This window comes from Papaver somniferum, unplaced genomic scaffold (assembly GCF_003573695.1).
Source record: "Papaver somniferum cultivar HN1 unplaced genomic scaffold, ASM357369v1 unplaced-scaffold_107, whole genome shotgun sequence".
Taxonomy (NCBI): Eukaryota; Viridiplantae; Streptophyta; class Magnoliopsida; order Ranunculales; family Papaveraceae; genus Papaver; species Papaver somniferum.
Window position 1 is genome coordinate 8,970,425 of NW_020619603.1, and position 25,411 is coordinate 8,995,835.

The following is a 25,411-nucleotide window of genomic DNA, read 5'->3' on the forward strand; positions in this document are numbered from 1 at the left end:
AAGGCACATCTCAGTGTATCCATTAAAGCATCACATTTACTGGGGTGGAGGCACTATACCACCACCACCACCTAAAATACCACCCCTGTGGAGCCTAAAAGCGGAGATAAATCAAAACAGATTTGTGCAAAATGTTCAACAGATAAAACATACTAAATATCCATTTTTTTGTTGTTAGCCTGTTACAACAATGTCAGCAGTCTGTACAATGTCAAAATATAAATGTACAAACATCAATGGAAACACTAACCTCCTTGACAACTTTTCGACTGCGTAACTTGCATATAAGTAGAGGAATACCTGAGGTTGTAGGGGCGTCAGTACTAGGCCCTCATGACAGGCTCCATAAGCTTTTCAAAGTCGACTTCTGCTGACCGGTACTTCAATTTGAAACCACTCTCAATCCATGCCCTCATGCACAACATTGGCTGTGTGCTAGCACAGGGAAGACAAAACCTTTGATTCTCAACCTCATCACCTTTTTCACTGAAAGCCTCATCAGGCGAAACTGAAGTGGACTGGACAGCCAGGAAATCTTGAGCCATTACAGATAAACGTGGGTACTTAGAACTGTTTCGTTTCCACCAGTCTAAGATATCAGTGGTGATGGGAGATGGAGCCTCGGACAAATACTGGCTGAGCTCATCTGTAGATGTTGGCATGTCAACTCTACGTCTTTTCCAATTGCCTCCATCATCATTTTCCTGAGGGTTGTACCCATTAGCCGGTGTTGGAAAATGGGAATAATTCCTCATGAAATGGTCCCTTGCCTCTTGCAGATTGCTTTCCAGTTTGAATCTTTCAGGGATAAGTTCAACTTTTATCCTTGGATCGAGGATTACCGCCATGTAAGTGTATAAGTTATGTACTTGGTCGTTATAGATCTTACCCTTTATCGCCATATCTTCAGCACATTTCTTTAGCCAGTCTGGGGCATTGCGGGAACCCCTGCAAGCAGAAATCATCTCGAAGACATGATCCATAAACAGTAGTACCAGTCCAACAGTTGGGATTTTGCTTGTGCAAATGTTGTTTGCGGTCTTCTGGAACGGCTCAAGGAATAGGTGCATGATACTGACAGAAACTTTCTCTCCAGGGTTCAGGAGAATGCAACTACCATCCAGAGTATCTGCATGCTTTCTTATAACAGCATCCATGGATTTAGAGGCCTAAAAGAGGTAATACATTAAATCAGATTTGTGTTCTCCCTAAAAATGGTAAAAAAACTAAAAATTTACAGTAGATGTGATGAACTCTGAAGTTTACCTTGCGCGCGATATCCAGCATTGCATAACTGCCACTCCATCGAGTTGAAACATCAATAGGGAATTCCCATGAACCTTCTTGATATGCTGATGCTGTTTGCTTGAAATCAGATGATATTGCTGGAGACGTGTTCAATTCGAGTACGAAGTCCCGTATTTTAGATATCACAGGTTTTGCATTGCTCAGACCATCCCCTATGATTAGGTTTAGTGTTCTAGCAGCACATGGGATATAGCAGAAGGCCATTGAATTCTGACCATCCAAATACTCTTTTAGTGTGAGGCAAGCATGGGCGGCCTTCTGACTGTTATCATGGGTGCAGGAGAGAATTTTGTTTCCAATGTTGTAAATCTTGAGGACTTTCACAATAGCGCGGTAGATATCAGCACCAGAGCATGAATAAGGTATGCGAGAAATGTCAAGAAGAACCTTATGCAGAGACCAGCTCTCATCAATCCAGTGGCCAGTGACGCTCATGTAGAAGATTTGTTCGTAGGAAGTCCAGAACTCAAGGGTAAGTGAGATTTTAGAGTTAACAAGTTCTAATGAAGCCTTTACATCTTCCCGCGTGCTTTTGAATACCTCCCGAATGATAGCTTGAAGCCTTTCATTCGACCATAATTTGACCATGGGATTGACAAACTTGAAGGAGTTTGATAGCCACTTATCTTGCAACGCAGAGGGAGGAAAAGAACCTCCCATGAGCCACCTAAGTAGTAACCAGTTCAGATTGTCAAGATCCACAGTATTACTCTTCGATGCAGTTGTGATAAGCTGTGTCGATGAGTTTGAGACGATATCACCCATCTTATCATATTCATCAGGATGACGATGCTTCAGATGCCTTTGCAAATTCCCTTGGTGGAAAAACAAGTTGGATATTAATAAAAACAGCTTTAAGCAAAAAAAATAGACAATTGATGAATGACGCAGTGTTAATGATATTTGAGGAAAGAAAACAGGAACTACCAATCGCCGTTGCAATAGAATAGCTAAGGTTGCAAAGTTTGCAAATTTGACTCATCCCATCAAGAGATATTTTAAAGAACGAAGTCACTGAATTTTCCGTTGGTTTTGCTGCAGGAGTTACATTTCCCTTATCAGCCGTCTTGGCCACAGTTGTGATAGGCTGCAGCGACGGCCTGGGGACGGCTTCAGGCTTCTTCGCAGCTGTTTCCGTCACAGTTGCGATGGGCTGTGGCGATGGGATGGGGATAGCATTACCCATCTTATCAGCCCTCTCTGATACAGTTGCAATGCGTTGCGGGGATGGGCTGGAGAGGACTTCACCCATCTTCTCATATTCAGGATGCCGGTATTTTAAATGCCTTCCCAAATTCCCTTGAAGCAACAGAAAGCGAACATCAATAAAGACGGCCTGGTGCAATGTGTACAATAGATGAAACTTTTTGAACATATCCCATCCTTTTTTTACGGACTAATTATAGTGATTCAATAGAAAAGGAAAATAGGGTTACCATAGGCTGTTGGTACAGGATAGCTTTGGTTACAGAATTTGCAACTTCGACTCTTCCCGTCAGGAGCTGTTTCAAAGAACTTGAGATACAATGATGCCGCCTCAACTATTTCCGTGGTGTTTTTAGGTTCCACATCTGCACATGGCAATAAATACAGTCACCACCAAACTACTCTTTCGATTAAAACTAAAATATGAACATTTAGAAACCCAAAATAGAGCATCTTAGACAAAATCACTCGATAAAACTATGTAATGAGTATAATTTCATGGTAAAAATTCACAATGCTACTATGTTTGACTTAACACTCACCCCTGTTTGATGCAGTTGTTATTGACTGCGGAGATGGGCGGGATATGGCATCACCCATCGTATCAGCGCCCTGCGACACAGTTGGGATGGACAGCTGCGATGAGCTTGGGAAGGCATTACTCATCTTATCATCCATCTTGGTTACACTTGCCATGGGCCACAGCGACGACCTGGGGGCAGCACCACCATTATTATCAGCGGTTTCCCTTCCAGCTGTGATGGGCTGCGGAGATGGTCTGGCGTTGACATCACCCAGAGACGATACAATTGTGATGGGTTGTGGCGATAAACTAAAGATTGCATCATCCATCTTATCATATCCCGGATGGTAATATTTCAAATGCCTTCCCAAATTCCCTTAACGAAACAAAAATGCAGACATCAACAAAAACGGATTTTCGCAAAATGTACAATAGATGACAAATTCTCTTAGTTAGCAATAGTAATTCAATAATAGTAAATGGGAACCGTGATTACCTAAAGCCGTTGTAATAGGATAGCTTTGCTTGCAGAACTTGCAATTTCGACTCTTCCCATCAGGAGCTGTTTCAAAGAACTTTAGATACAATATTGATGGCAGCTCCATATCTGCACAAGTCAATAAACAGCAACTAATCCTCCAATTAATAACTAAATATGATCATTTAGAACCCAAACTACAGCATTTTAGACAATAACACTTGAAAAAAACTATGTAATGAACAATCCATACATTCAAATATTGATTATCAGCCCCAAATAGCACCAATTTGGGCAATCCATGGATTCAAATACTGATAATCTGCCCCTTTCCAGAAATGAAAATCTTTTCTATAAAAAACCCAACTTTCTTACCTCCAAGATGATGAATGCCCTGAAAACCACCTGATTCTTCTTCTTCTTCTTGTTCAGTTTAATTCCTGAATTGAAATTTAAACTACAAAAAAGTTAGGTTTTTTTGTTAGAAAAATGGAATTAATCACTGAAAGAAAAAAAATCTGACCTTTTTGTATTTAAAATAAGACATTATTATCCCTGAAGCTGGATTGAAGTTATGTAGCTGTAATTTCAGTGAAGGATCCTCGGAGGAGAAGACAGAGAGGGAGATCGGAGCTTAATGGAAGCTGATTTAAACTGTGTGACTCGGTGGAAAGTTGCTCAATCTACTTTCTACTAGTGTTTACTTGGGGCCTCCTAGAGAGCCCTAGTGGGTGCCCTTGAGGCAAGTGGATGCCTGTTAAGTTCATCGGTATTCCTAGAGACTTGCAACATTTTTGTTCTTGCCGATATGTCACTTATCGAATTGTTAAAAGAGCGACAAGTAATGTCCCTGAGGGTGCCCACATTTCGTTAAAGGTTGAACAGGCCCATTGCGAACCTAACCGGCCAAAGCCAACTAGAATGTTAGAGTATTGTTCGGTTGAACCCACCAAGCGTTGGTATGTCATATTTTAGTATCAAATTTCAATTAGAGTCGCTTGATTAAAATTGCTAGAGTCAATTTCGTTTAGGTTAGACTAGAAAGTTTAGTAATATTGAGACATAAAAGTATTACTTCCAAGACCTGAAGAACGTGAAGACGTATCGATTACAACGAAGATATCATCCTTCCACTTGAGGACAGTGATACCGATTGACTTGACTTGTTTCCATTCCTATCATTTATTTCAAGTCGTTTAAGCATGAAAACATCACATTCGAGGTTATATATATTATACTCTAGTATTGGACTTGGTCATATTAGTATGATCAAAGTGCCAAGGAAGTATATTGAATTACGAAGTATAATTTTTATCTTTTCAACTTTGTAAATGCGACATCAACATAATAATCTATGTATAACCTTTGTTACTTGATTTTGTATTGGATACAGGTGTGATTTCATCCTAGGAAATCATGTTTCATTATGTTGGTTTAAATAAAGTACATATACGAACTTGCTTCCTAATCGAAAATAAATCAATAGGTATTTTGGTCAGGTTTTCTATCAAGATCTTTTGGATGACCAATTCGAACCTAAGGAGGGAATTCAGGGATAACTGATTTTAACTTATGTTGAGAGTCAAGGTAAAACGGATCCCTACCTATCTTGGGATACTTAGTAGAACCTATCTTAGGTTTTGTAATCATGGTAGAACTGATCCCTACCTATATTGTGAGTCTTGGTAGAACCGATCCTAGCTATTGTTGGGAATCATGGTAGAATCGATCCCTACCTATATTGGGAGTCTTGGTAGAACCGATCCTAAATATTGTTGGGAGTCATGGTAGAACTGATCCCTACCTTTATTGGGAGTCTTGGTAGAATCGATCATAGTTATTGTTTGGAATCATGGTAGAACCGGTCACTATCTATATTAGGAGTCTTGGTATAACCGATTATAGCTATTGTTGGAATCATGGTAGTTATGATCCCTACCTATATGGCGAGTCTTGGTAGAACCGATCCTAGATATTGTTTGGGTTCATGGTAGAACCGATCTCTATCCATATTTGGAGACTTGGTAAAACCGATATTAACCTATGTTAGGAGTCATGGTAGAACCATTCCCAAGGTCAAAACCGATTTTCAACATTCACATATTACTTTACGGTTTTTTGTGAATTTGGAATTAGGGTTTTCTAGATAGGAAAGTTTCAGATGTGGATATAATTTGAACATGTACATAATTATCATTGATTGTTCAAAGATATTCCTTGATACTCAAGGTGATCCCAAACTGAAATATTGATAATATTTTACTTAAAATTTTCGAATTATAATTTTTAATTCTTCAGCAATCAAAACATATCTCTAGAAAAGATATATTATTTATGTTAGATCATTGCTCGGTAGAACCCACCAAGCATTGGTATGTCAAGTTTGGTTGTCATATTTTAGTATCAAAAGTCAATTAGGTTACCTTGATTAAAATTACTAGAGTCTACTTCGTTTAGGTTAGACTAGAAAGTCTATGAATGTTGATACATACAATTATTACTTTGAATTCCTGAAGAACGTGAAGACGTATCGATTACAACGAAGACATCATCCTCGCACTTGAGGTTAGCAGGTGATACCGACTTGACTTGTTTCCATTCCAATCATTTCTTTCATGTCGTTCAAGATTGAAAACTAACATGAGAGGTTATATATATGATACTTTAGTATTAAACTTGATCATATTAGTATGATCAAAATGTCAAGGAAGTATAATGAATTACGAAGTATAACATTTATCTTTTCAACTTCGTGAATGCGACATAAACATAATCTATGTAACTTGTTACTTGATTGTGCATTGGATATAAGTGTAATTCCATCCTAGGAAACCATGTTATATTACATTGGTTTAAAGGAAGTAGATATATAAACTTGCTTCGTAATCGAAAAGAAATCAATATGTTTTTTGGTCCGGTTTTCAGTGAAGATATTTGGATAACCAATTTGAACATATTATTCAGGTAGAATCAATCTTAACTTTATGTTGAGGGTCAAGGTAGAACTGATACCTACCTATCTTGGGATACTTGGTAGAACCAATCCTAGATTTTATTTGGAATCATGGTAGAAACGGTCCTCAACTATATTCTAAGTCTTGGTAGAACCGATCCAAATTTGGCACTGGAATCACACATTTTGGTTGATTGAATCAAAATCGTGGGTTTCATAAATATCACAAAAGGTTTTCTTTTTTCCTCCTCTACACTTTACTTTTTTTTTAAACTCTAAAATCTGATTTTGATTTGTTTTAGAGTAAATATTAGTGAAATTTGATTATCAAAACTAAACTAGATTATCAACACTAAACTAGATTATCAACACTAAACTAGATTTTATCAAAACTAAAATCTGATTTTGATTTGTCTTGTAACGCCTCCCGCTAGTCAGATCGTAAAGACCACCACCTCCGTCGCGACCACCGCCGCCGCAATCGCCACAGCCGCTATGTCCACAATCACCGCCGGCTGTTAAATAGAAATATCGACGGTTAAAGATTTTGTTTGTTTCCATTTATAAAACTTTTCCATCTGTTCTTTTTTTGTTCTGAACAAACCAGTTACTAATTCCATTTTTGTTCATCATTTGGGCTAAGAAATGAAGAGACTAAACAAACTGGTAAAACAGAAAAGATAGATGAGTAAGAACAAACCTGAAATCGATATGACAACAGATGAAAAGATCAAGCATAAGAAAAGAAATGTTTCATTGTTATTCATATTAATTCTCCTTTCAATCTCTTCACTATCAAGGTTTATGATTTAAGCAGAATTTGCACAAAAGAGTTTCTGTGTATTATCCTTTTTTGTTGGTTGTTGGATCTTAGGGTAAGAGGACAACATTTCTTCTTATATGTTTTTGAAATTTCCCATTTAGTTTACGGTTTATTATTGATCGTTGATTTATTTGATCTAACGCATAACATGTATTTTGTGGCTGACCCCCTGACCAGATTTGCTGACCAACATATTTTCCATAGACATATGTGATTGTGTATTTTATAAATGTGGAGGTTTCTTAAGGATTAAATATGTACTTGATCAAGCATGAATTGCACATACAAACTGAAAGGACTAATTGCAATAGGATAACTCCAGTGAGCGTGGCGAATAAACCCGTATGCCTGTTGATCACGATGCTTTCTCCCGATCTACGATGGCCATCCTTGGTCCTGCAACGTCTGCCGCTTGTAGGATCGTAGTAACCGTAAAAACCACCACCACTGCCACCACCGCCGCTCAAACCAATTAGACATACATTATGACAGTTAGAGAGTTTTTTTCTCAACAAAAATAGATCTATGAGAAAACAAGTGATCATCTTATCAAAAATTAAACAGAGAAAGAATTATGTTGATGAACATACCAGAAATCGAACACGACAAGATCATAATAAGAAAAGGAATGATGTTGCTTTGATTTTCATATTGTTTCAGTCTCTTCTCTATAACCTTTTACGATTTAGTTAGATCAATGAGTTTTCTTTTTTGAAAGAAAGGGATGGTGTTTCAGTGAGTTGTGTGTTATTGTTGGTAATTTGAGTGATTAAAAAAACAAGGTTTGGGACTGATTTGTTAATGGAGAAGTGGAAATGCAAAGGCGGCAGAAGCTGTTAGAAAAAGGGTTTTACATTAGTTAGGTTTATCATGACCGTTCGTTAGATATAACAGTCTTTATTTACTGATTAAGATCAAAATAATCCTGTGACCCTAAATGACAATGCGAATTCAGACATACCACTACGATTCACTCAAAATAACCCTGGTAGTAATGAAAATCTATGTACGCATCATACTACGATTCACTAAAAGTTCCAGATGTCGACATAATTTGAACATGTACATAACTCTTATCACTGATTGTTCAAAGATATTCCTTGATACTCAAGGTGATCCCAAACCCAAATATGTAGAATCTTTTAATTAATGTTTTCGAATTTGTTTTTGATTTTCCAGCAATAAAAACACATCTTTAGAAAACTATATTATTTAGTTGCAAAACTAACATTAAATACTTTGTAAAGAGAGATTTCAGAATTACAGGTTGGATATTAGTTGGAAATATGAGAACCGAAATCAGATACTTTATTAAATATCATTCGAGCTTTTCATTTTTATGATTTCCTTATTATCCAAACAACCTTGGTGTATAAATAGATATGTTTGTCAATCTTTCAAACTATCCTTAGCCAGGAAAACTTCATTGTTTCCGGCGGAAATCTCTTAAGTCCGCTCATTTAAAGATTTCTTTTGGATAAAAAATATCTAGAAAGTATCGTTGGTGGGAAACTAGACAAGACCATTGTTATTTAGTTTTCGATTATTGATTTGATGGACTAACGGTTGTTGAAACTTTAATTTCACCTGTTTGATTATTCTTGAGATCTTTTTCTTCTGACATAAGGTCACTCAAACTAGATCAAAGTATCTACATGAGCTTCAAAACTTATTTTTGATGAGGACAACTAGTGATCATCCATTGTTGACAGACTTCATTTTTTGTGTTTTCGATTATAAGTGGAATCAAGTTTTTGTGTGTAGGTACAATTGAAGACAATTGAAAATTTGAAGACAAGAAGATTTTTCCGATTAGTTGCCATCTTGTGATATTACTTTAGGCACATATGTTGATTAGGTTGGATAGATTTGATCAAGTAGTCGTATACATTGGTAACTATCATTTGGTGGTATCTTCAATATCCTAATCTGATAGTTGTGAATCTGGATCTGATTATTTCGGTTAATTGATCTTGCCCGAAAAAGGAGTTTACTTGTTTAAACAGAAGAGCATTTGTCAAAACCCAACATATCTTTATTCTTAAAAATTGATAGAGGAGTTACCAAACAACTTTGTTCATTTACTGTTTGGAGTACGATCAAAAGGAGTTGAGTGCTTAAGACTTTACATCTGTAAAGCAACTCAAGTTAGTAATTTCTATCTTCGGATTCACGTGTGTTGGTCCGACGGTTTTAGGCGCAGGAATACTAAGGGAACTAAGAAACTAGGGGTAGATTACTTTGTCTCAACTATACGAAGTTGAGTTTATTCTTTGTTATAACGGTTTAATTCTGTGAGTAAAACTGGACTAGGTCCCGGGGTTTTTCTATATTTGCGTTTTCCTCGTTAACACAATCTTGATTTGTCATTTACTTTACTTCCGCATTATAATTGTTTAAGTTATAAAAAGTAAATAACACGTGTACGTTGATCCATGACACTTGGTCGTGATCCTCTAGTATGTTGGTTTCATACCGCAACTATTATTAAGTGTATACCTCGTTGTTGTATTATCTCGACTTTGTCCATAGACGGTCACTTGGTATCGGACTTATATTGGTTGAAATCAATAAAATTGTGGTGTACTTGGGCACCCTCGTCATTTCATAGAAAATTGACCTAATACAATGTTTTAGATCTATTTTGAGACATATATATATATATATATATATATATATATATATATATATATAATTAGGCATATCAAATAAAGACAAATAAGATCTCTAGGTGGTAATTCTAAAATCCCCTTATCGTCTTATCCATGTATTTCTTAATGACAAAACTGCGCTTATGCATGTTTTTGCTTTTTAATGTTCTTGTACTAATTTTTTATGATTTTTGTGATTTACAGCACACTAGGTTCGTCTAACAAGTTATCAGTTGAACCTCCGAGTATTCTTCATATGCGAAGAAAAATATGAAGTTCGTCTGATAACTTGTCAATCCAACCTAGGTGTTTTGAAAACATACCCAGGTTCAATTGACATATCGTCCAAGATTCACTCTGTAAGAGACAAACTTAGGTTCGGCTTGCTCGAAAGAAAAAAAAAGATATACAAACTTAGTGTTTTTCTTCATAAAATGAACTTGGACTATTATTTTCGTGTTTAATTATCAATCGAACTGTTCAGCAGCACCTTCAGAATGAAATAATTAGCAGTTTGGTTGATAATGAATTATCAACCAAACTTCATTTTGTAACATCCAAAAAAACTTGAGTTTTTATTTATATAAACCTAATGTATCAATCAAACGCAAGAAAATATGACATGGGTAAGTGGGAAATACTTTTTATTTGGTACACTTCCTTGTAATGAGGATTTGGTTCTTACTTTACAACTTCTCTCAATCAGTCAGTTTTCTGATTCAACTCTTCCCACTTCTTCACCAGTTTGCGAACTAGAAAAGTGATTAGAACCACTACATTTAGTCAAAATATTGAAGTTGGGAAAGGTAGAAGGGAAGGAAAAAAATTAATAGAAAAATCAAAAAAGTAAAAGAAGTAAAAAGATAAAAAGTAACAGATAAATGAGTAATTAATAAATTAATCAAAGTAAAGTCATGTATAGTAATGTCAGGAATCCCGGTTCGAGAGAGTTTGTTTTTAAAATGATAGGTTTTGCAATTCAACAGGGGCTTGCGGCGCAGCTTATTACTCGCTTGCCTGCTATGTAAACGATTTATCTGTAATTGCATAAATAAAGTAAAGTGATTTACTTATTGTAAGATACCCCTTATAGACACACCCTAGCTCGGCAAATCATTTCGTATGCCTCAAAACAGCCTTAATACTCTAAGGTGGAGACTGAATCTCTGACTTCATATATACCGGTGTTGATGAACTAATGACTAGTCTGATAGAATGGAAATGTTCTTTTCCTTCCAATTATTTGCTCCATGGAACGGATTTGTTGAACCATAACCTAGCTTTGCCTTCAATTGCATAGGGATAATTGTTGTGTATTTTCCCTAAGCATATTGATAATAATCTCAGCCCTGCTATGGAGAAGGCAACACATTGTTCCAATTGGTTGCTGTAAAAGTTTAGATCTGTTGTTCTAGCTGTGCAATTTCAGGCGCATAGCAAATGTGACTTGGTTAACCTGCTCCAGCGGAATAGATTTTGATTCACATGGTTTTGTGTGCGTGATTACTGAGGTTTTGGACTGGAATTTCCAGGAATTCAACTTGTGGGAGCCTAGATGTTAGCCTGACAACTACATCTCAGAAATGGTGAGACATTATGTAAAATTTTAACAGAGAATAAAGAACACAGATATCTTTCATTGCGAAGAATAGAATCATATATAAGCGTTAAAACCACACACAAGAACAATATTCATAGAATTACAAACAACAAAAGGAAAAAAATATCCCTAGGTTCTCTTGACAGGGTCGAAGTTTGAGACGGCGATAACAGCACCAATGATACCACCAACTACGACTCCACCAGCAACAATACTTTTCAAGAAGTTTGTGAGAGATGGAGAAGCTCCTGACGCAGCCTCTGCAACTTCAGGCATCACCATGTACGCTGCCAATGTAGCGGCTGTCAAACCTGAGACCATCTTCTCCTTCAAAGATGCCTTCACTTGAAGCCTTGAATTCACTCTTGATGATGAAGTTAATGCAACTGCTTTCGATGACTTCAATGATGGCATAGCCTTCAAGAAAGAAGCATCGGAGCTCAACACGCTGCTCCTTTTCTGACTTGATGATGTTAATGGCATGGCCATTGAAACAGCTGAGGTGGATGCCATTTCTCTTCAAACTTTTCTTTCTCTAACTCTGAAGATACACAGCAGAAGTTTTGATTGTCAGGGAAGGATTTGAGTGTTGTGAATGAGAGTTTTAGAATTCAGATGGAAATTATTCAAGTAAGATTGTGAAATGAGAGGTGGAAAATGGAGATTTCGGTTGCCATGTCATCTGTGTTTTTGTCTATGTGGCAGCTTCTCCATCTGTTATTGGTAGATAAGGTTATCTACATCTTCACCTAAAATATGCTCTACTTCTAAAAGATTGGTTCTGTTCTGTCCCTACACTCGTACAAATCCTGCAACTTGTGGGGTTGGATACTAAAGGCGGACAACACTACACACCCATGGCTAGATTATGAAACTTGCCATGTTGATGATAAAGGAAAAGAAACTGGAAAAGACCGAAAGCCGTATACATAGAGTATCGGGCTAATACACCCTCTAACTCAACAGAAATGACATTTTTCGGTCTTTTCTGTCTCATTTACTGGTTTAAATAACATTCTTACTAGAAAAGAGGATGAAAATGGTCGTTATACACATCTACTACAATAGGAATTCATCTCGACATGAGGTAACTTTTCAATTCAGTCATTTCTTAGTGTTAAATTAGATAGAAAAAATTCACTGTTGTAATTTGCTTACAAAATTCCACTGTCAGAAGCATAAAAAATGCTACGTAACAAAAAAGAAGCAAAGTGTGGAAAAAAAGACATACTTTGCAGTATCGGGCTTCATGAGGTGGGAGTGATCAGCATCATGGTCTCAAACCCGTTGGTGCTGCTGCGCCGCCAATATAGCTAACCTGAACTTCTTGAGGTAAAAGATGATATTTGATGGAAAGATCTTCGAATATCTTCTTTAACTCGAGCATTAATTCAGTTCTTCTGCTATTTTTCTCTACCATGTTTTGATGATTCATTGTGTGAGTCACGTATAAAGCCATTTTCATCTTGTTCACGTTCTCTATCTCCTTCACAACCACACTGTGGTTACATTGCCAGTGTTGAGGTTTTCCGTCTATGTACCTGGATTTCAATACACAATTCGTTTATCAGAACACACCGAGCAATGTAAATATAAACAAGCACTAAAATGAAATTAAGCACCAAGGAATTGATAAATACGTCAATGTAGACTTTCTAACATAGATTCACTACAAGGAAGTTCTACGTCTCGATTTTTAACACACATAATAAGAATTGAGTTGATAACTTACGCTTTTATCCTAGATTTTAAAGCCCCGACCCTCTCAATTGTAGTTGAAACATCAATGGCGAACTCCACAGCATCACCCATGTTAGGGCTTCTATAGAAATTGCTTATGGGTTTGTTTGCTAAAATGGAGTTCGGATAGTATATTTTCTCGCTGTCATATCTCAGGAAAATTGTATTCAAGATATTCATCTCCTCCACGATCAGCTGCAGACATTACATGGTTAGCATGTCGACCAAACAACTTCGGTTAAACAATAACTCGAAGAAAAACAGGTTTTGAAAGGTTACCTGAACACCATCAACAACACAACGATCTCCGACGTCAAAAGGGTGCATTACAAATACGAAGATGATAGCTTCAAATATTTGTTTCGCAGTATTTCCAAACATAAAGACAACCAGCAACATTTGCGAGGACATGAAAACAACCACTTTGGTTGTTAAGAAGCCCATAATGAGAAACATCACAATTATCATAATAACTATAACAGCCCCCGAAACAAGTTTGTTCAACTGCCTCACAGCTGTTTTGGTGTCATTTAGAGAATGCGCTAGTGACTTGCGCTCAAGGTAGACTTTCACCTGATAACAAAAAACAAAATCCTCAATTTACAGAAGGTGAAAATGATTAGTTGACCAATTAGCTCAATGTACATACAATGTTTCTACAGAAATCACATAGGCTAGGAAAACAATCTTAGGAATATAAAACCGGAGGAAACGACAAAATTTTAATGATTTAAGGATACAAAAGCCGAAATGTATATTACCACCCAGTTCCTCAAAGATGACTTCTTAATTTTTCCGGTCTCCACAGCTCCTTCAAATAAGGGAAGAACATTATCCACCTCCTCTTTACTCAAGAACCTCATCAGGTCATCCTCATCGATATACCTAGTAGTCCACGAAAAGAAAAAATAAGAACAAGAGCATGCCAAAAATAAATTTCAGATATCATCAAAAAGCGCTTAAACGATCTCCTTACTTGCTATTAGGTTTGGCGACATTCCGGAAAATCCGATAAGCAGCAGCTTTTGCTTCCCACTCACTAGTAATCTCCTTATCTTTCTGCTCATCATGTTCACTATATATCTGATCGATTGTATTTGAAATCGTGGACAACCCTGAAGTCCTTATCACATTAACTAATCCCTTCATTGTCCAAGCAGAAACCTTCTCTTGTTTCATCTTATTAAGCTTATTCACATCTATGACATCCGGTGCTTCAGCTCCTTTAGGTGTCTTCGTACTCCGGAAACTCAATTGCCCTGTACTTGCAACAGCCCCAACTTGCTCAGCTAACTCCATCATTGGTGGTCCAGAAAGCGTTTGGAGTACATACTGATGAAAAATACTCTCTTGTATCCTATCAAAGAACGTGTTAACGTGAAATGAACCAGCCAACATCTTTACCAACAATGTCTTCACAAGCCATATAACTGATCCAACAAGTAACGAAATTATTCCAGTCGAAACATAATCCAGAAACTTAGTAGTACTTCTCGACCTTTTTACCCCACCGTTGAACAACAATGTCCATGACAACAACACCAAACTCAACCATATAACAATCTGAACACTCTTCTTCAATCCGTAAACGAAATACAAAACTTTCTTCTTAAACAAAAAATTCTTCTCGATCAAAAACACTAAAACATGAATAATCCAAGCTGTAACCAACCTTCCACACACAACAACCATTACCATGACACACCATTTCCATAGTTCCAACCCCCACATCATCATATGTTGCAATTTATGAACGGTTAAGCTACAAACTAAACAACCAGTAATACAAATCAACAAAATCCATTCAATGATAATTCTAGTTGTTTCCCACTTGCGTGACGTTACATCCGCAGGTGCACCCTTGTCGATCTTATAAATTTCCTCATCCTCATCCTCCTCTCCTCCAGGGGACGACAAGAACGGCGTCTTCGGAGTAACTGGTGCAGTCTTTGTACCACCACCTGCTCTAGGTGTACCCCCAGCCACTCTATTAGTCGGTGAAGTCCTAAACGGAGACGGCGGCGCCTTATCTTTATCAACCAAATCTGCAGCTGAAGGTGCAGATGGTTCAACAAACCGAGACTTCGGCTTCGAGAATGCAGACCTAGCTAAGGCTCTTCTTGGTGTAATGTTATCAGGTACTTTCGGAGGCCGGCGAGGGCTACCACAAGCTCTTGAAATCTCTGGTGATGGACAAAATGAAGTCATTTGGATTTTTGGTCTATCAAATTCTTGATATCCTCCTCCTCCACCACCGCCACTACCACCTCCTACATTTGAATTTCTTGGTGGAATGAAATTGGTTTCTGATGATTTAGTAGGTGTTGTTGAAGTTGAGGTTGGAGATTTTTGTTGTGGTTTGATTGGTTCATCACCCGATGAGATTGTTAAAACTACTTCAACTCCTCCATTACTCTCATTTTCTTTCTTAATTGAAGAATCCATTTTTCCAAAACCCTAACCAGCTACAGACTTGAAATCACCATTAATGGATGAGATTTAGTACTTCTAGTAAAGACCCAGATTCTATAATCAACTTTATTGACTAAAGAGAAGATCAAAAGTAAGAAATTTTCAACATTTACAGCTAAAAGGAAATTCTTTTCTTCAGATTTCAGTAACCCCAATCTAAGATTTCAAAAAGTAAACACTCAAATTAGTGACAAGTTTTGAAATTTCTACCTGATTTAGAGGAATCAAACTGAGCTCTGTAAAGGGTTCTGCTCAATTTTTGAATCTAACAACTTGATGGCTTCTAATCAGCATTTTTTTTTCCATAAAAAACAGGGGTTTTCCAGTGAAGAACAGTACAGAAGAGAAGATGAATAAAAAACTAAAAAACACACTCAAATCTCCAGAAAGTTTAGATATTTCTGGGCACTTTCAATCTAAAAGACTGAGCTTAAAAATGGGTTTGTCTCAATTTTTGAATCTAACAGCTCTCTGATCTCATAACACTAGTAGGGTTTGTTTTTCTTTTGAGAACATTAGAGTGTGAGCAGCACGGGAACAGAGAGATTTAACAGAGAAATTATTAATACAGCAATTATTAAGTTAAGTTAAGGATTTAATTCAATATTAGAGACTAAATAATTCATAGATTTGAATCAGAAGATTCAATAATTTTAATGATGTAATTAATAATAATCACAGGTGAAATTGCCGAGAACATCATTTCTAAACAAGAAAATAAGTCTTAGAGCTTGCACAATTTACGAGGACACAAGGAGTTATCACTTATAACAAAGAGGGAAGGGAGGATCAGTTAACACTTTTATTATCACACTATCTCACACGTTGGACGTTATTTTTGTGAATAAAAATCAAACCGTAACGGGTTTGAAACTAATATTTTGAGGATGTGTTCCTCTTACCAAGTTCTACACGCCTACCAAAAATGAGAACATTTCGAAATATAAAACCTCACAATCTACCGAGCTTAACTTCGACGGCCAGAAATCCGCAAATTTTCGACGATTCATTTTCAAAATAGTAGATGATGGTGTTATACGTCTCGGAATAAGCTCATTTTCATTAGGAAACTAGAGTTATGTATTGGTAACATATCTCAAAGTATTAGTTTCAAATCCGTTACGATTTGGTTTAATTTGCAAAAATGACGTCCAATGTGTGAGATAGTGTGATGATAAAAGTGTCAGGGGATCCAGAACAATTTTTTATCAAGAAATTGCTTTGCAGAATTAGAACAGCTTTGTCAACAAATAAATTATGATACGGCCATTTTTAGATATTTTTTAAAATTTGAAAAAAAAAGGAATGTTTTCATACTGCTGACCATAAAAGTCCACTTTTGCGTGTCATGGAACCCTCGGTTTCCTAACGGTTTGCATTCATGCATGCGGATTTTCCGGTCAAGTATCTATCCCGCTTAAATCTTTGGATAATTTGGTGTTGCAATTTTCAACTGAGGGCAAGTATCAATCATCATCCAAAAACATTAGTTAGCGCCACTGGAGACTTTTTCAGCATCTTTACTTGCGAATACTTTTAGATTCTTATGAGAGCTATTTAAAAAAAGGGTTATCCTGCTTTTCCTATCTCCCAAAACTGTTAATTAGCGTTTTTTTCTCAAATGGATTGAAGTTAACGTTTCCTCTTCTCGTTACTTTTTCCATCCATTACTTAGTTAGCTGAGTCAGCTCCTGTACAACGTGGCATAAATTGTACTCGTATTTCACGCTCTTTCCAAAATACCCTTAAATAAAAATTGTAAACAGGGACTGTATCCTCGTCCTCTTTTATAGCCAATTAGGTCAAGAAGGGGGAGGAATTCATTCCATATGCGATCTTCCCCAATTCTCACCGAGAACTCTTGCTGATTAAATGGGATCGAGAAATGAGAAAAAAAAGAGACAGAAACAAACAATACATGCCCTTCTATACTAATAGACAGAAAGTGATTTTAGGTAGAATATCTTCCACAGAAAATGTGGAGATAGAGATCTCTATTTATATCAAAACCAATTACATCATTCAAAAACTGTAGAACAAAAATACATGAAGATCCTACATATTAGTCGGAGATAGTTGGTGACCAGACTTGGTTGTGGGTTGTTGAAAAGATTCCTTGGTTTGTGGAGATCGTTGACAGTCTAGTGTGACTAGATCATTACTTGTGCTGACACCCTCCCTCAAGTTGAACCGGAGTTGACGAATGTTCAACTTGTCTCTGAGATGTTGGAACCGTGGTGAAGACAATCCTTTAGTAAAAATATCAGCTAGTTGATCCCGACGGCTGATGAACTTAACATGAAGTTGTTACGAGACACTCTTTCACGAACAAAGTGGTAATCGATCTCTATATGCTTTGTGCGCGCATGAAAAATTGGGTTTTTCGTGAGATAGGTGGCACCCAGGTTGTCACACCACAAGGAAGGTGTAGGGTTTTTTTTTTTAGAATTGGAAGGAAGGTGTAGGTGATTGGATACCCAACTCGGTCAATAAAGACTGAATCCATATTAGTTCAGAAGTGACAATAGCAACACCTCGATACTCCGCCTCCGTACTCGACTTGGAAACGGTTTTCTGTTTCCTTGCACTCCAAGAGATTAGATTACCCCCAAAATAGATACAGTACCCGCTAGTAGACCTGCGATCATCCAAACTGCCTGCCCAATCTGCATTAGAATAAGCATGAAGAGAGTAATCTTTGCCAGGCTTAAAAAAATAAACCATAGTCAATCGTCTGCTTCAGATATCTCAGGATTCGTTTCACTAATTCCCAGTGTTCGGTATATGGTTCATGCATATACTGATAGGCCTTGTTAACAGCCACAGAAATATGAGGTCGTGTTATATGCAAATACTACAAAGCACCTACAACACTGCGGTAAACTGTTGAATCCTGAAACTTGTCAGTTCTCTGCTTTTGAAGCTTTACATTGGCAGTTATATATAGGAGTGCATACTGGTTTGATGCCATCAAGCCTCGTTCGACGCAGCAAATCAGCAACGTAGTTTTTTTGCGAGAGCACCAGATTTTGGCCTTGTTTCAGCACCTCAACACCTAGGAAAAAAGACAATTCTTCCATGTCTTTGACGACAAATTCATTACCCAAATCTGTAATAAGATTATCAACCAGTTTAGATTCAGAACCCGTAACAATTATGTCATCGACATAAATCAACACATATGTAACAAAATTTCCATTCTTTTTGACAAATAATGATGAGTCTGCAATAGATGCTGTGAATCCGAGCTGAAGAAGATAGTTGCTGAGACGAGAAAACCAAGAGCGTGGTGCATGTTTAAGTCCATACAAAGACTTATGTAACATGCACACGTGATTTGGATAGTTTGGATCTACATATCCTGTCGGTTGCTTCATGTACACCTCCTTCTCTAAGACATCGTGTAGAAACGCGTTTTCCACATCTAGCTGATGTAATGGCCATTGATTCATGACAACTATCGAAATAACAAGCCGAATGGTGCATGGTTTGATCACAGGTTAGAAGGTTTCTCCATAATCTATGCCTTCTTGTTGGTTGAACCCCTTTGCCACCAAACGATCCTTGTATCGTTGTATAGTTCCATCAGGATTTCTCTTTATCCGATAAACCCATTTCAGGCCCACTATATTCATTCCATCTTCATACTTGACAAGCGAGTAAGTACCATAACGAACCAAAGCATTAATTTGAGTATCCATAGCATCCCTCCATTCTTGAATTGTACAGGCTTTGGAGTAGCAGGTAGGTTCCATAAACTCATCATCATGTACCGAGTGTTTGGTAGTATTTAAGCACAGCTTCTGAATAGGTTTAGTGATACCTGATTTAGCTCTTGTCATCATTGTATGACCCTGTGTTTGGTCTGTAACCTGAACTGACGTCTCTGGCACTTGAGCATTGTTCTCAGATTGAGTAGGTGACGTCACATCTGCTGTAGTTGTAGCATTTGTTGTTGCAGTTTCTGTTGTAGACATTGATGGTGTTTCTGAAGTAGCACGTACTGGAGAATGTGGTTGTAGAGGATCTGAAAAAGTCTACTGAGCCAATAAAGGAACTACAGGAAGTCGCGGTCTGAATGCTGCAGATGATAAGAATTGTGTACTTGTAGATGCAACTTCCTGAAAATTCACAGATGGTTGCTGCTGAGGAGAGTCCAATGGGAATGAGTTTTTGACAAAGCGAACATGCCTAGAAATGTACTTTCTGTTGGTTGGACGATGAAGACATACATAGACTTTGTGGGAATGGTTGTATCCTAGAAAGACACAAGGTAAGGACCTAAGCTCTAGCTTGTTTGAGTTGTATGGACGAAGACATGGATACGCTAAACAACTAAAAACTCGTAAAAATGAGTACTCTGGTTCTTTGGAAAATAATAGCTTAAGTGGAGTTTTTGACTCAGACACAGATTTGGGAATTCTGTTGATTAGATAACAAGAAGTATTGAATTCTTCAGGCCAATAATTTTTAGGCATAGTAGCTTGAAATAGCAATGCTAGGCCACTCTCAGTTATGTGCCTAATTCTACGCTCGGCAATCCCATTTTGGGCTGATTATGAGGACAAGAAAAACGATGTTGGATACCACAATTGTTAAATAGGAAGTGAACTTCTTATATTCTAGAGCATTATCAGACTGAACTTTATCTTATGGTCAGTAAGGTTTTCACTTTGTTTATGAAACTGTATGAAGGTAGGCAAGGCATCTGATTGTTGGACCAAAAGAAAAATCCAGGTAAAATGCGAGAAAACATCCATAAGAAGCATATAATAACGATAACCACTTATTGATGAATGAGGAGACACCCAAATGTCAGAAACAATTAAGCTTAAAGGCTTACTAAAGGTAGTAGTACTAAATGGAAATGAAAGCTTAGCACTTTTACTGATATGACAAGAATGACAGTGTTCAAACTTATTATTTGTAACTTGAAGGTAAAAATTACGAACTATTCTAGAGACACTACTGAGCATGGAATGGCATAAACGCTGGTGCCATACAGGCAGACTGGCAGAGACAAAATACTTTGGAGAAATTGAACCATTTAAGACACCTACTCCATCAAATATGTATAACCCATTCCTATTCCTCCCCTACAGTAGCGTGACACCCGTGGAATTGTCCTTCACAATAAAGAAACTTGTGTGAAATTCAAAATAAACGTTGTTATCTTTGCAAAACTGATAGACTGAAAGCAGTTTAGTCTTGATTTGCGTCACATGACACTGCACCATTTTTAGGGATTCACAACCCAGGTTTGCAACGACATAAGTGCCATTGCGACATTTTAGTTGCTAATTGCAACACCCTTCTTTTTCGCAAGGGAGATCTGCCATTTTGAATTTTGTAACCTCACAAGCGAGGTTGCGAATCGCAACTGCGCTGTGTTCAAGCGTGTGAACCACGTGCTTGGTCGGGAACACTACGACTTATAAACACGCCCCAGTCAAACTTCGATCAAAACTTCTTTTATTTTTTTCCACCCTTAATCCCAATCCAGGTATATCCTCTTCCCTTAATCCATTTCTTTCTTCATTTCATTTTATTTTTTCTCCGCCACAAGCAGAGACTCCGCCGGCTCACTCTCTCTTCTTCTCTGCATCTACATATCCATCTCCATCTGCTCAGCTGAGCTGCTCTTTATTTAAGGTTTACATCTCCATCTTATTCTATGCATCTACATCTTCATCTCCATCTCAATCTCTGAACTCTATCATCGTGTAAGTATAATCTTTGACTTTTTATGTTAGGGTTTACATATTTTGATATATTTAGGGTTTCAGTTGTGAGTTTCAGGGTTCAGACTCAGAGACTTTGATTTCTAGGATTTAGAGATTCTGATTTAAGTTTATCGAATCCATCGATTTTAGGGTTTAATATTTGATTTCAGTTTTTCGATTTCATTTGTGAATATGATTCTTTCGATTTCAGTTTTTCGATTTCTTTTCTTTCTTTCGGTTTTAGGGTTTCATATGCGAATCTAATATGATTTTGTTGTTTCCATTTTAGGGTTTTTCAAGATTGAAGAACTGAAGTACTTTGGAGATCTGAAGAACATTGAAGGTATAAGTTTGATATATTGTTCTATGTTAACTTTCTTAGGGATTTTGATGTATTTTTGGGTTGTAAAATATAAATTAATTTTATGGTTTTTTGTTGTAATACATTTTCCTGAGGTGACTCCGAAGGTACACTTGGCGGGGTCATCTTCATGTTGAATTTTCTCATTTGCGCAAAGATCTCCTTGAGATCGTCTGCATGATCCTGGGGGAGTTCGCTTTTGACAAGCATGTCATCTACATATACCTCAAGGGTTTGATGTATCCAGGCATCGAACCTCTTCTCTACCATTCGTTGGTACGTGGCCCCTTCATTTTTCAACCCAAACGGCATTTTGGTATAGCAGTATAGGCCACGAGGGGTGAAAAAAGCGGTATGCTCTTGATATTCCTCGGCGAGGGGGATCTGGTTGTAGCCAGAGTATCCATCCATTAAAGATAGCAATCCATATCTTGATGTTGCTTCTACAAGTTGGTCTATGTTAGGGAGGGGAAAGCTGTCTTTCGGACAAGCTTTATTCAGATCGCTAAAGTCAACACAGATCCTTACTCCTTCATTCTTCTTTGGTACGATGACCATATTGGATATTGCACTTCTCGTATTACTCCTGATGCTTCCATCTTCTTCAACTCCTTTTAGATAGATTCATGGTATTCTGGTGCCACCTTTCTCATCTTTTGCCGCATAGGCTTATGCTTTGGGTCAATTTTTAAGTGGTGACAACATACTTCAGGGTCTATTCCTGGCATGTCTTCCATACGCCATGCAAAGACATCGGAATATTCCCTTAGGATTTATATCAGTTTTTCTTCCTCCTCTTCGCTGAGGAGCGTCCCTATTCTTACCATGCCCGGGTTTTCGGGTGTTCTAATATTTACCGCATTGGTTGGCTCCGAGGCTGAGAAGTTCGACTCGAGACTTCCAACATCGGAAAGGTTTTGTATGGGTCCCACTGGTGAGTCCGATGGGAGACATTGATCTGTTATAGATTCGTCGCCTGACTGCCTGATTTCATTAGTTCTGGCTATGTAAGCGTCGATTTCTTCCTGGTAATTGGCATTCTTAGCTCGTCTCTTTCTGGCCCTGGTGGAGTTCACTTTGTTCTCTCCATATTGGGCTTCTACTTTGTAGCAATACTTTTCTTCTCCGGGATCTCCAGTGATTTCTGCCACCCCATCACGTGTGGGAAACCTTAGCTTCCGATGATATGTTGATGCCACCCCTCTAATCCCATGGATCCAAGGTCGCCCCATAATTTCCGTGTAAGGTGATAAAATATATACCACGCAGAAGGTGGTTAGGGTGACAATCTTGCCGGCCCTAATTTCTAATGTTATTTCTCCTTTAGGACGAGTTGTCGATCCGTTAAAGCCAAATATGCTATAAGTAGAGGGTGTGAGGTACTCATCTTTGAGCCCCATTTGTCTGAATGTTTCGTAGAACAGTATTTCTACTGAGCTGCCGCCGTCAATTAGGATTTTGGGAATTTCCCATGGTAGTTCTCTGTTTTTTTCTCCCTCGTCCTCGCGTTCGGGGAGTGCGATGTCCATCGTGACCGCGAGAGGATCGTTGTGGTTATGCTCTCCTTCTGGTGCCTCCGAGGATGAAAAGCTTATGGGAACTTTCATCCATTCCTGTAATGGGGTTTCCATAGCCGTACTGAAAACTTCATGTTGGGGTATATATTTAAAAACATAGTTTTGTAATAATATGCCAAAGTTAGAGAGATAGTATGGTGGCATTGTTTTGAGCTCCCACACTATAGGCATGGGTTCAATTCCCACCCCACACAATTTCACTAGGGTATATACTATATATTATATTACATTAGTCCGGGAGCGGGGCCTTGGGGCCTTGGGGGTCTTGGGAGGTCTGCTGATCCAGAAACAATTTTTTGCTGTTTTTAACTTAAATTTTCAAAACGTATTAAGATAATTATATCATGATTAATTACTGTTAATGTTGAAATTTTAATACGGCCGTTTTTTTGCTGTTACAAAGAAATTTAATTGGCATTTAATCGAAAATTAATTTTCCATTAATTCCATTGATTCTTTTTGATTATAAAAAAAAACTGGTTTCTGGAAGAGAAAAGATAGAACGTTATTTTTATTTCGTCAAGTTTTCTGAGCAAGTGTTGTTGAAAGAGTTATTATTGATTCGATTTCTCAGTGCAGAGAAATCGAAAGAGATAAGCTGTTTTATCCCATAGGGTTTCGACAAAAAACTGACTGCTAGCACAATCAAGAGGCAGAGTCGCGAAACACCTTAAAGATAGCGACCTAGTACGCGACTCAGCGGTTTCTTTGTGTGATTTGATTATAGTGCTTTGTTTCCAACAATTTTAAGGGTTCGTTTCTGCTATGGAGAATGAAAAGAAGCGCGTTGATGATACCAACAAGCCTTTCAAATTTGAAGGGTTGCATTTCAGAAGATGGAAGCTGAAGATGTTCTTTTATCTCAAACTGATGAAGCTGCATATGATTGTGTCGAGTGTTCATCCTGGAACCCTGGAACCTGCTGCTGATAAGACTGCTGCTGTGCTGCTGTTGCTGCTGGCGGTGGTGCTGCTGTACAGATCCACCTCCTACCGGTGGTGTTGAAGAAGTTGTTTCTCAAACTCCCGAGGAAAAACAAAAGGCCATCGACAAATGGATCGATAATGACTTTGATTGCAAAAACTACATTCTTAATGCATTATCTGACGATTTATATGAGTATTATTCAACTTTTGAAACTGCTAAAGATGTATGGGATGCATTACAGAAAAAATATGACACCGAGGAAGCGGGTTCAAAGAAATATGCTGTGAGCCGGTATGTGAGATACCAAATGGTGGATGATAGATCAGTTGTTGCACAGGCTCATGAACTTCAAAAAATTTACCACGAAATTGTGGCCGAAGGTATGAAAACTGATGAACAATTTCAAGTTTCTGTAATGATTGACAAGTTACCACCTAGCTGGAAAGATTTTCGTAATACTTTGCGTCACAAGACTAAAGAATTTTCTCTTGAAAGTTTGATTGTTAAGCTCAGGGTTGAGGAAGAAGCTGGGAAGAAGGAAACAAGATGAAGAGAGAGATTCTCATTGTTTCTAACAATAAGACTCATCCGAATTTAAAACCTAAGAAAAGGGATATGAAACCTAACCCGAACCAGAAAGAAGAAAGGAGGAAGGCCTAATCAAAACAAGAACCAACACCCATCGAAAAATGGACAGAATTCCAATTCTGAATTTCTTTGTTATATCTGTAATAAACCAAACCACATGGCTAGGAATTGCAGATTTAACAAGGAAAAGAATAACGCACAAGCTAATGCTGTGGGTGACGTTATAATTGCCATGGTCTCTGATCCAGAGTTCTACATGGTTGGTGGATCTGATGGGTGGTGGATAGACAGTGGTGCTTCGCGTCATTGTTGTTTTGATAGGTCCATGTTTAAGACTTATGCTGAAACCAAGGACAAGAAAGTGTTATTGGGAGACTCCCACAGCACTATGGTGAAAGGTTCTGGTACGGTAGAGTTGAAGTTTACTTCTGGGAAGACACTCATGCTGAAAGATGTCCTTCACACTCCAGAAATGAGAAAG

General features: G+C 37.7%; 3 protein-coding genes across 3 annotated transcripts; all 3 read right to left on the minus strand.

Annotated features, from left to right (window-relative positions):
* Positions 1 to 121: 121 nt before the first annotated feature.
* Positions 122 to 4,258, minus strand: LOC113328208 (zinc finger BED domain-containing protein DAYSLEEPER-like). Its single transcript, XM_026575310.1, has 8 exons — positions 4,039 to 4,258; positions 3,891 to 3,955; positions 3,534 to 3,644; positions 3,057 to 3,413; positions 2,745 to 2,879; positions 2,236 to 2,607; positions 1,267 to 2,123; positions 122 to 1,169 (listed from the first exon to the last, which is right to left on the minus strand). The coding sequence occupies exons 3-8, from the start codon at positions 3,640 to 3,642 to the stop codon at positions 324 to 326; spliced, it is 2,676 nt and encodes an 891-aa protein (XP_026431095.1). The 5' UTR covers positions 3,643 to 3,644; positions 3,891 to 3,955; positions 4,039 to 4,258; the 3' UTR covers positions 122 to 323.
* A 7,296-nt stretch (positions 4,259 to 11,554) lies between these two features.
* On the minus strand, positions 11,555 to 12,153 carry LOC113327674. The gene has a single exon (XM_026574825.1). It carries the CDS (start codon positions 12,053 to 12,055, stop codon positions 11,672 to 11,674), a length of 384 nt encoding a protein of 127 aa, XP_026430610.1. The 5' UTR covers positions 12,056 to 12,153; the 3' UTR covers positions 11,555 to 11,671.
* A 504-nt stretch (positions 12,154 to 12,657) lies between these two features.
* LOC113327673 (mechanosensitive ion channel protein 10-like) lies at positions 12,658 to 16,458 on the minus strand. The gene is made up of 5 exons (XM_026574824.1): positions 14,259 to 16,458; positions 14,044 to 14,167; positions 13,562 to 13,855; positions 13,275 to 13,477; positions 12,658 to 13,083 (listed from the first exon to the last, which is right to left on the minus strand). The coding sequence occupies exons 1-5, from the start codon at positions 15,725 to 15,727 to the stop codon at positions 12,813 to 12,815; spliced, it is 2,361 nt and encodes a 786-aa protein (XP_026430609.1). The 5' UTR covers positions 15,728 to 16,458; the 3' UTR covers positions 12,658 to 12,812.
* Positions 16,459 to 25,411: the final 8,953 nt, after the last annotated feature.

Coding starts and splice junctions, on each gene's coding strand:
- LOC113328208 (XM_026575310.1), bottom strand. CDS start 3,642: ATGGAGCTGCCATCAATATTGTATCTAAAGTTCTTTGAAACAGCTCCT. Junction 3,414..3,533: donor TCCTATTACAACGGCTTTAG/GTAATCACGGTT, acceptor TGTTTCGTTAAG/GGAATTTGGGAAGGCATTTG. Junction 2,608..2,744: donor TCCTGTACCAACAGCCTATG/GTAACCCTATTT, acceptor TGTTGCTTCAAG/GGAATTTGGGAAGGCATTTA.
- LOC113327674 (XM_026574825.1), bottom strand. CDS start 12,055: ATGGCATCCACCTCAGCTGTTTCAATGGCCATGCCATTAACATCATCA.
- LOC113327673 (XM_026574824.1), bottom strand. CDS start 15,727: ATGGATTCTTCAATTAAGAAAGAAAATGAGAGTAATGGAGGAGTTGAA. Junction 13,856..14,043: donor CATCTTTGAGGAACTGGGTG/GTAATATACATT, acceptor TTTTGTTATCAG/GTGAAAGTCTACCTTGAGCG. Junction 13,478..13,561: donor GTGTTGTTGATGGTGTTCAG/GTAACCTTTCAA, acceptor TAATGTCTGCAG/CTGATCGTGGAGGAGATGAA.